This window comes from Sinocyclocheilus grahami, unplaced genomic scaffold (assembly GCF_001515645.1).
Source record: "Sinocyclocheilus grahami isolate Dianchi unplaced genomic scaffold, SAMN03320097.WGS_v1.1 scaffold1135.1, whole genome shotgun sequence".
Classification (NCBI taxonomy): Eukaryota; Metazoa; Chordata; class Actinopteri; order Cypriniformes; family Cyprinidae; genus Sinocyclocheilus; species Sinocyclocheilus grahami.
The window spans coordinates 268,225-281,774 of record NW_015506314.1 but is presented as its reverse complement, the minus strand read 5'-3'; the positions used below and the strand labels follow the sequence as shown (position 1 = coordinate 281,774).

At 39.4% G+C, this 13,550-nt stretch overlaps 1 protein-coding gene across 1 annotated transcript in view; it reads right to left on the bottom strand.

Annotated features, from left to right (window-relative positions):
- Window positions 1–311: 311 nt before the first annotated feature.
- The window catches only part of evplb (envoplakin b), a 21,056-nt gene continuing 7,817 nt past the window's right edge, over window positions 312–13,550 (bottom strand). The window contains exons 6-22 of the mRNA XM_016252863.1: window positions 12,867–12,908; window positions 12,598–12,759; window positions 12,169–12,276; window positions 10,108–10,203; window positions 9,900–10,010; window positions 9,663–9,809; window positions 9,358–9,509; window positions 9,168–9,265; window positions 7,862–8,034; window positions 7,554–7,732; window positions 7,299–7,437; window positions 5,142–5,335; window positions 4,867–5,017; window positions 4,535–4,618; window positions 4,335–4,439; window positions 4,157–4,249; window positions 312–4,023 (exon numbers count right to left, since the gene is read on the bottom strand). Coding sequence (XP_016108349.1) covers window positions 565–4,023; window positions 4,157–4,249; window positions 4,335–4,439; window positions 4,535–4,618; window positions 4,867–5,017; window positions 5,142–5,335; window positions 7,299–7,437; window positions 7,554–7,732; window positions 7,862–8,034; window positions 9,168–9,265; window positions 9,358–9,509; window positions 9,663–9,809; window positions 9,900–10,010; window positions 10,108–10,203; window positions 12,169–12,276; window positions 12,598–12,759; window positions 12,867–12,908 — 5,493 coding nt within the window. The 3' untranslated portion in view covers window positions 312–564. The remainder of the gene's footprint in view (window positions 4,024–4,156; window positions 4,250–4,334; window positions 4,440–4,534; window positions 4,619–4,866; window positions 5,018–5,141; window positions 5,336–7,298; window positions 7,438–7,553; window positions 7,733–7,861; window positions 8,035–9,167; window positions 9,266–9,357; window positions 9,510–9,662; window positions 9,810–9,899; window positions 10,011–10,107; window positions 10,204–12,168; window positions 12,277–12,597; window positions 12,760–12,866; window positions 12,909–13,550) is intronic.

The following is a 13,550-nucleotide window of genomic DNA, read 5'->3' as shown; positions in this document are numbered from 1 at the left end:
TACATGTACACAGTTCTCTTATGTTTATGAGTCATATGATATGCAGGTAAACAATTAACTACATCAACGTTTTTTGCAAGTGTTGTATTGAGATTTATTTTATTTTAGATTTTTATGATTAATTGATTATTAGTTATTGAGTTATTTTCATTAACTCACAAATCCCCTGCGGTTCCCTCTCAAACCTCCAGGGGTTCACGAACCCCAGTTTGGGAATCCCTGCTATTAAGCGTTTTCATTCAGAGAATGACGTTACTGTAGAAATGCACTTTTCCTAGTTGGAAAATCAATACATAGACAGTCACTTTTGAGTATATATGAAACAGGACATTTTATTATATATGAAGTTCAAAAAGCAATTCAGCAGCCCATTCATCAAGATAAACCAGAAAATAATGAGTAACTGAAAGATTATGTTAAAAACAAAGACAGGAAAAGATAAAACAGTAAAAGTATGAGAGGCTCCAGAGATTATCTTGTATATGTTTATGAAAAAATCCAGAGAATCAGAAGTCACTTACTATTTAGAACTTAAATCAGTTTTTTCACACTTGCGTGTTGTCTTTATCTTGTGGAGAATCTGTAGCTGGAATAGGATGAAGTGTCAACAGTGTCAGTCGAGGCAGCTGGGAGCAGGAGCAGCCCTGTGGTGTGGTCCCTCTTGCACCGAGCCATGGCCTCCTTATACGTGATCTTTTCCTTCTTGATGGGGTCGATCACGTTCTTCACAAAGGCGGAATCATCCTGAAGTTGCTTGGCCATGGATGCGTCGATCAGTTTTGTATCGACAGCATTCTGCATGTCGATGCGACCTGCACGTTTTGGGTCTACCAGTCCACCAGTCAGCACCTGTGCCTCCATGAACCACAGAGCACTGTCGTTGGGGATCCATCCCCTGCGGGCGGCTTCTCCCACTGACATTCGCTCTTTGGACACGGGGTCTTCAAAACCAGTAAAGGCCTTCTGGGCACTGAGGAGTTTGTGAAGCTGGCTCGAATCGATCAATCCACGTTCTGCCGCCTTGTGAATGGAGAGCTTGTCCTTCTTATTCAGGTCCACAATACCTCCAGTGGCGGCCTGAGCTTCCAGAAGCTTTATAGATGTGTCTTGATCAATCAGTTTGCGCGTTAGGGCACTTCGTACAGACATGCGGCTGTCTGTGGTGACATCTAAGACACCAGAAATTGGGTAGAGCTCATCTCCACTGGCGATTACCAGCGAGTTCAAGTTGCCATTGCTGGAGTAGGATAAGCGGCGTGTCAATGTGGAGGAGTTTGTTGGAGCAAGTGTCTGAACAGTTGTTGTTTGTGTTGTACTTAGAGGAGGGAAGGACTTTGTTTTCTTTTCCCCTGCAACCAGAAGAGCAAACTCTGAAATGGTCATTTTGCCCTCTCTGTAGCGCTGAAGTTCATACTGGGTCAGTCTGCCATTTTGCAGGGCCGTACTGATGGAGTACTGCTTTCCGCTTTTACGATCCTGCAGAAGAGTGGTTTCACCTTCAGGACCGGTGGTTGTGATTTCCTCCCAGCTACATTCAAGCTCTTGGAGGTGGATGTACTGATTGCGATCAATCAGACCCTCAAGATAGGCATCATAGGGTGACATGTCCTTGCCGGTCTCTGGGTCCAGAATGGTGATTTTGGTGGAGACGTTGGTCTCTCTAGTGTTTGTCTCTGTATGTTGCGCTGCTTTTGCTTGTTTCTGGAGGTCCATGATAGTAATTTCCCGCTGGTTGATAAGCTCTTTCACTTCCAGGATTTCTCTCTCCAGACGCTGGAGCTCAGACTCCAGCTTGATGGTCTTTTGCCTGTTGACTTGGTTCCTCTCACTCAAGAGTTTGGATTGATGTTGGAAAGTTATGGTGATCTCCTGCTTTTGAGACTCCAGTCTTCTCAACTCCTGGAGAAGTTCGTTTTGCTCTTTCTTGATTCTATCCTTGTAAACAATCAAGGTGGTCTCTTCTTGAGAGAAATTTGTTCTGGTTGTCTGAATACGAGTTATTTTGTTGTTGAGTCGCAGAAGTTCTTCATCTTTGAGGGCTCTAGCATTCTTCAACTGGGTGAGTTGAGCTGTAAGGTTTTCTCTCTCTGACTCCACCGCTTGGTCCTTCTCAACCCTGATAACCTCTTTGTGGATGACCCTCTCCACAGATTTCTCTTTGGTCAGGGACTCTATCCTGATTTTGAGGTTTCGAATCTCTCTCTCCAGGCGGGTAAAGCTGGCACTCTCGTTTTCCAGGGTAGTACGAAGGTCAGTGATTAGTTTGTCGACTGTAGGGTCTCTCTCAACTTTCAAAACCTCTTCTATAACAATCTTTTCCTCAACAGGCATTGGACAAGTTTCAAGTTCATAGATTCTAGCCTTGATTTGTCTCAGCTCTGTCTCTACTAGGATCTTCTTCTGCCGATCCACGAGCTCCAGCTTCTTCTCCAGCTCCAGGACTAGAGATCTCATCTGCTGCACCTCCAGTTCAAACTGCCGACGACCCTTGATGGTCTCTTCCAAAGTCTTGACTAATCTTTCGTGGGCCAGAATCTGACTGGGATCTGTCTGGAGGCGCACAATTTCTTGTACCACAACCCTTTTCTCTGGTTTCTGTCTCTCCAGCACAATATACTTGTTTTGAAGGTCAAACACATTCTCCTCCACTGTTCGACGACGCTGAACTTCCTCACGTACTTCCCTCCTGAGACGTTCAGCTTCCTTCTCCAGAAGAGGGTCATTTTCGTACCTTATCAATTCTTTGGTCACCACTTTGGTCTCCACCTTTGATCTTTCGGCCTTCCACTCATCTCTGTCCTTGCGTAGACGTATCACTCGATTCATAGTGGAGTCATAGTTGGTTCTCAAAATGGTGAGCTGCTCATTCAACCTCTTAATTTCTTTGACAATTTCAGGACTCCTCTCTTCTTTCACCACCTCTTGAGTCATCTCCTTCAGTTCAACCTTGGGCTTCTCGGCACGCAGAGTCTTTAGATCCACCATGATCACATTGATCTCATTCTCGATGCTAGTACGCCGTTTACTTATTTCAAGAAGCTCGTTTCTCAGCCGTCTCAGTTCCACTTCTGTCTCAGGGTCAATTCTAAAGATCTCATGGATGATCTCATTAAACTCTATCTTTTGTTTGATGGTCTCCACTTGGCTGTAGCGGAGCTGAAGGCTGGAGAACTCTTTCATCAAAATACTGTATTCTCGGATGAGCTCTTCCAGGTGTACACGGAGGGTCTTGGACTCCTGTAGGAGATCAGCATCTTGCTCAACCCTTTTCAACTCTTTGATGACAGTTTTCGGTTGTATAGTTGGAATAATCCTCTCCAGATTATTGATCTGACTCCTAATCTGGAATATCTGATCATTCAGGTTCTGGCATCTGATACCCTCATCCGAGATCTCGTTCTTCAAGGTAATCACAGCTTTCTGCATTTCGGGGTCTTTTTCCAGCTTCAAAACCTCTTTCAGGACCACTTTCTCTTTTATTACTGGCCTCTTGGTCTCCAAGACAGTAACTTCTGTTCTCATCTGTACCGTTTCACTCTGGTGCACTCGAATTTCCTCCTTTAGTTTGAGTATGAGCTCCCTGATCCTCGCAGCTTCAACGTCCAATTTGGGATCACGCTCAATTTCTGTAAGCACCTTTGTCACCAGCTTGGGCTTCACGTCGATAATCTCTCGTTCATGACTGACCATTTTTTTGTTTACAATCTCAATTTCTGTGTGCAATTGGGATCGTTTATGGAACTCTTCGGTTATCCTCCTCTTCAATGCTTCCAAGTCTGCCTCCAGCTTCGGATCACGGTAGTAATGCACAGTTTCCTTTTCTTCCACTCGCTCCACACCTCTCCGACTCTTCAGGGACACCATCCGTTTCCTGTAGGTGGCTAAATCATTCTCAGCATGACTGCGGCGAGATATTTCCTCAGCCAGCTCGCGCTTCAGACCGTCAACTTCGTCCATGTCTCTCTGCTGACTTTGCATCTGAAGTTGCTGCCTCACCACCACATGGCTCACAATTTCATCATTCTATTCATGGAACACAAATAAAGATTTGTTTAGTTTAAGTTAAGAAGTTCATGGTAGCTGTACACTCTTCAACAACATTTGGCATTAACTTGTTATTTATTCCAATGATTGTTGCAGCTTTGAAAGTCAGTACCTTGTTGATGAGGTCCTTGGCCAAGATCACTTGATTCAGTTGTTGATTATTCTGTGCTGATACTTCAGAGTAAAGGTTCACAACACCCCTTTCCTAAAAAGTAGCCAATTGTACAGATATTTGAAAATGTACATAAACAACAAGTCATTATTATGGTCATTATGGCAAAGCAACCTACCTTCTTCTGCACAGCTTCAGCCAGGGTGATGTAATCTATTATTTTTGTGTTTATTTCTGGTTTTCCCAATGCACTGCTGTATTTGTTTGAATTCAGCTCATACTCCTGAAGACACAGAAGCAACAGACCATTTGCATTCATGCTAGCACTGACATGTGAAATGTGCTGTAGTATGATCATGTTCAAGATGGCCATCATACGTTAAGAACACCCTGCACTTCACGAGAAAGTTTGACCACACGGTTTACATCATCCTGCTTTCTCTTGATGTCTTCAACTGCTCTCTGCAACCAAAAACAAATTTACATCCAATGTAAATTTAACATATCTGAGATATTTAAGTGTGATGCATGTAATTTCCATGCAACTAGTGGCACTAAACAGAATCTCAAAAACAAACTTTCCTAATTTTCCTAATAGCTTATTTATAGCTGTTTACACATCAAAAAATATTTAAGATAATATTAATAGTAATAAAAAAATAATCAAAATCAACCGTTTTAAAACCGTGCCAATAAAACCTAATACTGACCATCTGAGAGTTTTGCTTGGCATAGATTTGTGACACACTTTCACCAGGCCGAACTTCGTTATTGGGCATATTGATTAGGAAAGCAGTGAGTGACTGGATGGCACTGTTAAATTCCTGATTTTTATTGACAGCCTCTTGCAACAGAGTCGCCCTGTGAAGTAAAAAGTTTATGGTAGAGTTCAAAAGTCTGTAGCATTATAAAAAAAGCAGATTTGCCTCAGTAAACAAAAAAGATGTCAACATAAACAATAAAAGGCCTCTTTATAACACTTCACCTTTGCTGCAGCTGGCTGTTGATGTTAGAGTAGCGATTCCTCAAGCGCCTGACCTCAGTCTCTTGGTGGCGGATATCAGGGCAATACTCCTGGAAGCTCTTCTGCAGGGAGCTGCATGCCTGCTCTGTGACTTCCAGCTCACGGTTCAACTGCTGGATGTCATCTTTCTTGGATGCAACCTCTTTACTCATGGTCTAAAGAGAAAACAAATACAGACATACAGAAACATCATTACATTGTTTGAATGGGAAGTTGTGCCATATCAAAACCATTCCTGCTTTTATTTCAACATTAAGACCCTGTTTACCCTAATGCATTTTCTTTTTAAAACGGCGTTTTAAAATGAAAACGATCCTCGTCTACACTGGCATTTTCACTGCCTTTCAGAAACGATCTCCGTCCACACTACACAACTGAAAATGCATGTCACATGATCATTCATGCAGGTACAACAATGAGCATGATGTTATTGTTTACACGGTCATCAAGGATACACAGAGCGAATGTGGGCAGCCATGCTATCGTTTTCAAAAGTCTCCGTTTTGGTCCATTTACACTGAAATGCAACCCCAGAGTTTTCTTAATAAATAAGGGTCAGCTGCGTTTTTGAAAGTCTCCGTTTTCAAGGGTCAAAACTGCAAGTAGTGTAAACGACAGGTGTAACTCTATCAAGTTATGCATTTTAAAATGAAAACGCACCAGTGTAAACGTAGCCTAAATCTTAAGATATTTAGTTAATGACTGGCAAATTGGTGTGTTTCTTTCATAAGGCTACTGTTCACTACTGTTCAAAAGTTTGGGGTCAGTTTTTTAAAGAAGTCTCTTTTGCTCACCAAAGCTGCATTTATTTGTTCAAAACACAGTAAAAACGGTATTATTGTGAAATATTATTACATATTCAGTGTAACATGATCCTTCAGAAATCTGATACAATTTATCTTCAGGATTTTGGATCAATTTAATGCATCCTTTTTAAAAACAAATATAAATAAACAAATTATTATATATATTTTTTTAAATCACAGTGATCCCACACTGACTTCTTTTTAGGTACTTTATTTAAAAAAATTGTATTTAAATTTCATTCATGTATATTTAAAGCGATAGTTCACCCAAAAATAAAAATTACCCCATGATTTACTTACCCTCAAGCCATCCTAGATGTATATGACCTTTCTTCTTTCAGGCAAATACAATCGGAGTTATGTTAAAAAACATCCTGGCTCTTCCAAGCTTTATAGTGGGAGTGGATGGTAGCCCAAAATTTGAAGTCCAAAAAATTGAACTAATCCATTATAAAAGAAGTCCACATGGCTCCGGGGTGTTAATAAAGGTCTCCCGAAGTGAAGCGATGCGTTTGTGTAAGAAAAATATCCATATTTACAACTTTATAAACCTTAATCTCTAGCTTCCGCTAACTGTCATACACGTGTTCACGGGAGAGTGGCATCCAGCGGATGACGTAGCACGTAGGCAAACGCGGTGACGAACGCGGAAGTGACGAACGTGGAAGCGCAGAGGAGATAGCAAAACAAAACACCGGTCACGAATTAGTAGTACAAAAACGAGGATTTGTAAAGAAAAATGTTGGAGGATTTCAATATAAGCCAAGAGGAGACTGGTTTTCCTTTGCTGTAAACAAAACTTGTTTCTCGCAAGACTAGCATATTCTCACCGGAGTTTATGCTACGCCTACGTCTTACGTCATCCGCTGGACACCACTCTCTCGTGAACGAGCGTATGACAGTTAGCGGAAGCTAGAGATTAAGGTTTATAAAGTTGTAAATATGGATATTTTTCTTACACAAATGCATCGCTTCGGGAGGCCTTTATTAACCCCCCGCAGCCGTGTGGACTTCTTTTATAATGGATTGGTTAAGTTTTTTGGACTTCAAATTTTGGGCTACCATCCACTCCCATTATAAAGCTTGGAAGAGCCAGGATGTTTTTTAATGTAACTCCGATTGTATTCGTCTGAAAGAAGAAAGTCATATACATCTAGGATGGCTTGAGGGTAAGTACATTTTTGGGTGAACTATCCCTTTAAGAATGTAAATGATGTCAGAATTTCTTTATGTCTGTTTTTGGCTGAAATATCCCTGTAATATTATAGATAAAGACTCATATCAGCATTGTGTTTGTATAATAAGTGTCTACCTGCAGCTGTTTGGCATGGTTGCGGATGGTGTTGGGCTCATCTAAGATGCCAGTGTCTGCAGCCAACTGATCCTCGAACGCCGTCAGCATGTTGTCCACCTTCTTGATCTGTTTCTCCAGGAACATGGAAGATGTGGCCCTGAGGAAATAATCCCTTGTTTTTACCATAGTAAAATCAACCCCAAAATCCATAGTAATACCACAGTACTTTATGAAGCCTTGCTTGTATGATTTGCCACAGGCATGCTTTCTTACTTCTTGTTGTAGAGATCAGAGAGGGCGGTGATGTCGTCAATCTTGTTGCTGACTTTGCTCAGTTTCAGCGGCAGCGAGGACGTGGTGGGCCCCAGGGGTTTCTGGGATATCAGGGGCTCCATTTCCCTTTGAGCCGATGCTTTCTCAGCCTCCAGTTTCTTCAGAATCATGACAAAACTCTGTAGAGATCAAACCAAAGTGGAAGTCACTCAATGTTTTATACTAACTATAGTATCCAGCATTTGTTTCTTCTTTGACCAATTAAATAATCACATTTAGACTATTTTGGTTTTGTTTCCCACTCTTACATCCTGGTCTTTATTTCTGGCGGTCAGATCTCCGATGGGTGCAGCGCGATCTAATGGAGACCTCATTCGGGTCTGGATGTCCTTCTCTAACTTCAGCAGGTCTGAATAGATCTGTTCCAGCCGGCCGTCAATGAGGCCGGCCTTCGCGCTGTCGGGAACGGTGGCCACAGCAACTGCCGGGACAGATAACATCATTTACGACTCAAATTTAATATGATACCTCAACCTCAGGCCATCCAAGATGTAGATGAGTTTGTTTCTTCATCAGATTCGGAGAAATGTAGCATTGCATCAGTTGCTCAGCAATGGATGCTCTGCAGTGAATGGGTGCCGTCAGAATGAGAGTCCAAACAGCTGATAAATATATCACAATAATCCAGAATTAATCCACACCACTACAGTCCATCAGTTAATGTCTTGTAAAAATCTGCATGTTCGAGAGAAACAAATCCATGATTAAGGAGTTTTTAACTTCAAACTGTCGATTCCGGCTAAAATACGAGTCCATAATCTATAATAACGCTTCCTCCAGTGATAAAGGTCATCTCCTCTTGTCTCTCACATCAAAATCCCCCAACATATTTGTTTAGAGCTGTTTTGGACTGGCTTGGCTTGTAAATGGTGCTTGATCTGTGCAGATTTCTCTCCTGATTCAGATCAGGTGACCTTTTCACCAGAGAAGCCAATATTATGGATAGAGGACTCATATTTTACCTGGAAGCATCATTTTGAAGTTAAAACGTCTTACTTATGGATTTGTTTCTTACAAACGCACAGTTTTTCTCTTCACAAGGCATTAACTGATGGACTGGAGTCATGTTGATTACTTGTGGATTATTGTGATGTTTTTATCAGCTGTTTGGACTCTCATTCTGACGGCACCCATTCACTGCAGAGCATCCATTGATGAGTGATGTAATGCTACATTTCTCCAAATCTGATGAAGAAACAAACTCATCTACATCTTGGAGCATATTTTCAGAAAAGGTCCTTTTTTGAACTATTTTTGAACTAAAACTAAAACCTTTAAAAAGAAACATTTTGTTTACTTGAAATGAAATAAACATTAACTGAAATAAACTTAATGAAAATGTGAGATGCTGCCTTATATTGCTTTTATATCTTCAGTTGAAGGACTAAAACAACTAAAACTAAATAAACTTTTTATAAAAGTTCATAACTACGCAGTCATATTTAAAAAAGACAAAAAACAAAATTAATAAAACTTTAACTGATAAATATATTAAAAAAAAAAGAAAAAGAACATTTCTTAAAAAAAAAAAAAAACTATAATAGTATATCAGACCCTGCTTTACGAACTGCATGACTTCCACGGTCGGTGTCTTGGCCTGGGCCTGTAGAGCTGACCTCGTCCTCTTCAGACTGGAGAAATCCCTGCTCAGACTGAATACAAGACAAAAAACACAGGAATGTTAAAACAGGAAGCAGCTGGGAGAACTACACCTGCACTTCCTGCATCTCGGGAGCTTTCTTACCTGTCCACCTTGTTGATGGCAGCTGAATCGGGCGGAGGGATGAGGAAGCAGACTCCTGGGATGAGCTTTGTCTCTCCCGTGGATTTCACCTCCCAGATCTCCTCTCTGGGATCAGAGACCAGCATGACCTTGTCGCCTCTTTTCACAGAGTCCTGCAGCAGAGAAACGTTTAGCACGCTTCATCCTCCACTGATGGCCTTTCCAAATCTTTTGCAACATCCTAAATGTCTTTACCGTCTCTTTTGATCAATTTAATGCATGCTTGCTGAATACAAGTATTAATTTCAGTCAGAAAAGGACGTTACCTTCTCAGTGCTCCAGTCACACAGGGCGATGGTGCTGATGGGTTTGTCTGTGGTGCTCCGGCGCAAGTGTAGAGGGGCAATGTTGGTGCAAAGCTCTCTCAGATCCACCAGACGCTGCTCGTTCCTCATGACGGACCTCTCCTCGCCCTGCACACAAACACACACTTATTAATTATACTGGATTATTAATATATCGCAGCGTGTGTGTGTGTGTCTGTGTGTGTGTGTGTGTTTGACCTCCAGCGTCAGCAGGATCTCAGGGTTGCTCATGTTGTTCAGCACTGACGGTTCGGTCACGGATTTGATTCTCTTCAGCGACTCAGTGAACGTCTCCAAATCCAGCTGATACTGAGATTAAAACACACATGCAATCGTTTCAGTAAACGCTCATCTGAATCTCCTGCTTCTCATGTCATTGTGTGTGTGTGTGTGTGTGATTGCGTACTTTCTTGTATGCCTCCACGTTGTCCAGGTGTGTGTCCTGACACAGACACAGATTCAGGAATCGCTGCCACTCTCTCGACACGTCTGCTCTGTACAACTAAAACACACACACATGTGAAATCACCTTCATTCAGCGAATCAATGACAGCAAGACTCACTCAGAGCCAGTCAGGGTTTGAATGAATCAACGAACAAACAAGGAAATTTCAAATAAATTAACAAATTCATGAACAAGAAAACAAATACACAATGAATAAATGTGTTAGTAACTGAATAATTAAACTGTGAACCGAATGAATGATTAAATAAATAAGTGAATGAATTAACATAAATGACCAAACTAATGAATAAAAAACTAATTAATTAGTGAGGGAATAACTGAATGAACAGACAAGCAAATGAATGAACAAATGATTCAATAAATAAATGAACTAATGAATGAACTGAAAAAATGATTGTTTGAGTTAATAAAGTTAATAAATAAACGAGTAAGTGAATAAACAAATAAACCAATGAGTGTGTGTGAATGAACACATGAACCAACAAATGGTCAAAGGAAAAACAAATGAACATTATTAAATAAATGATCCAAGGAATGAACAAAAAAATGAACAAACCAACAATTTATGAATAAATGTGTTAGTGACTGAATGAATAAACTGTCAAACAAATGAATGATTAAATAAATAAGTTGATGAATGCACAAATAAATGAACAAATTAATGAACAAACACAACTGAATAATGAATCGATGTGTTAGTGATGGAAGGAACAAATCGATTAACAAACTAAATGAACAAAAATGAATAATAAATAAAATGTGTGAATAAATGAACAAATAAACAAACAAATGAATTGACATAAATTACTGTATAATGCATTAATATGTTAGTGAGGGAAATAAAAAATTAATGAACTGACAAATGCATGAACGCATGATTAAATAAATATATGAGTGAATCAATTGACCAAAAATAAACAATTTAATGAATGACGGTTAGTGAGGGAATGAATAAATGAATGAACTTTTAAAAAATAAACAATAATAATAAATGAATACGTAATAAAAAATATTAAATGAATAGATGAACTTGTAAGCGAGCTAGTGAATGATTGAATGAATGAATCTCTGACTGACTGACTGACTGAATTAATTAATTAATTAATCTCTGACTGACTGACTGACTGAATGAACGAATGAATGAATGAATCTCTGACTGACTGACTGACTGACTGAATGAACGAATGAATGAATGAATGAATCTCTGACTGACTGACTGAATGAATGAATCTCTGACTGACTGACTGAAATGAATGAATGAACGAATTAATCTCTTACTGACTGACTGAATGAATTAATGAATGAACAAATGAATGAATGAATCTCTTACTGACTGACTGAATGAATTAATGAATGAACGAATGACTGAATGAATGAATCTCTGACTGACTGACTGAATGAATGAATGAATGAATGAACGAATTAATGAATTAATGAATCTGACTGACTGAATGAATGAACGAATGAATGAATCTCTGACTGACTGACTGACTGACTGAACGAATGAATCTGACTAACTGACTGAATGAATCTCTGACTGACTGACTGACTGAACGAACGAATGAATCTCTTACTGACTGACTGAATTAATGAATGAATGAACGAATGAATGAATCTCTGACTGACTGAATGAATGAATGAACGAATGAATGAATCTCTGACTGAACAAATGAACGAATGAATGAATCTTTGACTGACTGACTGAATAAATGAATGAATGAACGAATGAATCTCTTACTGACTGACTGAATGAATGAATGAATGAACGAATGAATGAATGAACGAATGAATGAATGAATTTCTGACTGACTGAATGGATGAATGAATGAACGAATGAATGAATGAATCTCTGACAGACTGACTGACTGAATGAATGAACAAATGAACGAATGAATCTCTGACTGACTGAATTAATGAATGAATGAACAAGTGAACGAACAAATGAATGAATGAATCTCTGACTGACTGACTTAATGAATGAATGAACAAATGAATGAATACCTTAACAGCAGATGATCCAGGGTGTTTGTCCTCAATGAGCACACTGGCGTCCTCCTGTAGCTTGCTCACTTCCCTCTCGTGTGACAGCAGACCGTTGTTCTTAAATCTCTGAAACACATACATAAAAATCATTCATATAAAGGCTTACGTGAAAAATATCAAGAAAAATATTCGGAAGAATGTTGGTAATCAAATAGTTGACGGTAGCCATTGATTTCCATAGTATGGATAAAGAAAATACTATCAAAGTCAATGGAGACCAGAAACTGTTTGGTTGCCAACATTCTTCAAAGTATCTTTTTTTTTGTGTTCAGCGGGAGAATAAAACTCATACAGGTTTGAAACAACTTGAGAGTGAGTAAATAATGACAGAATTGTGATTTTTGGGTGAACTGTCGCTTTAAATGATGAGCTTGAGCTGTGCCTCACCTCGTAGTCCATGCGCACCCCGGCGCTATCGATCATGCGCTCGCTCCAGTCTCTGCTGATGATCTTGTGCTGCTGTTCACTCAGATAGAGCAGCTCTTTACTGCAGCTGTGCATGAACTCATAGAGAGACGCCAGATGCTGCCGGCGCTGCTCACTCGCCTCCTACACAACAACACACACTCACTTCATCTGCACAGAGCTGCACTTTATATAGCATTAATGTAAACCTTTGCCATTTGTAAACATGATCAGATTTCAGAAAGTCTTACCAGTAGATCTGCATACTGCTTCTGAAGAGCGGATGAGTTATCCTGTTAGGAAAGAAAAATGTCAAAGTTGAAGTCCACTGTATATTAGTAAATAATATTAAAACTATAACATAATACTGTAATATAACTATAAGAATGTTATTAAGTTATAGGTTGATAAAGTTGCATAAAATTGTACTTGACAAAAAAAAATAAAAAAATAGGCAATAATGCGATTAGCATTAGTTAAAATAAACTAATAATACACCACACTTCTACAGCACTTTAATCTTTATGTAAAGATAAATATTTAAATAATTTACTAATGAATGACTTAAATCATTTATTAATACATTTTTAAAATCTGTTAACGTTAGTTAATTCGCTAACATGAACAAACAATTCACAATTGTATTTTTATTGACTAACATTATCAAAATCTTATAAATGCTTTTAAAATGTATATTGCTCAGTGTTCGTTCATTTTGGCTGATGCATTAACTAATGTTAACAAATGAAACCTTATTATAAAGTGTGAAATATAAAAACAAAACTGTAAAAACAATGCTGACAATGAAATTATCCTATTTTATTCTTTAGTGTGTGTGTGTGTGTATGTGAGAGAGTGTGAGTGTGTGTGTGTGTGAGAGAGTGTGAGTGTGTGTGTGAGAGTGTGAGTGTGTGTGTGTGAGTGTGTGAGTGAGT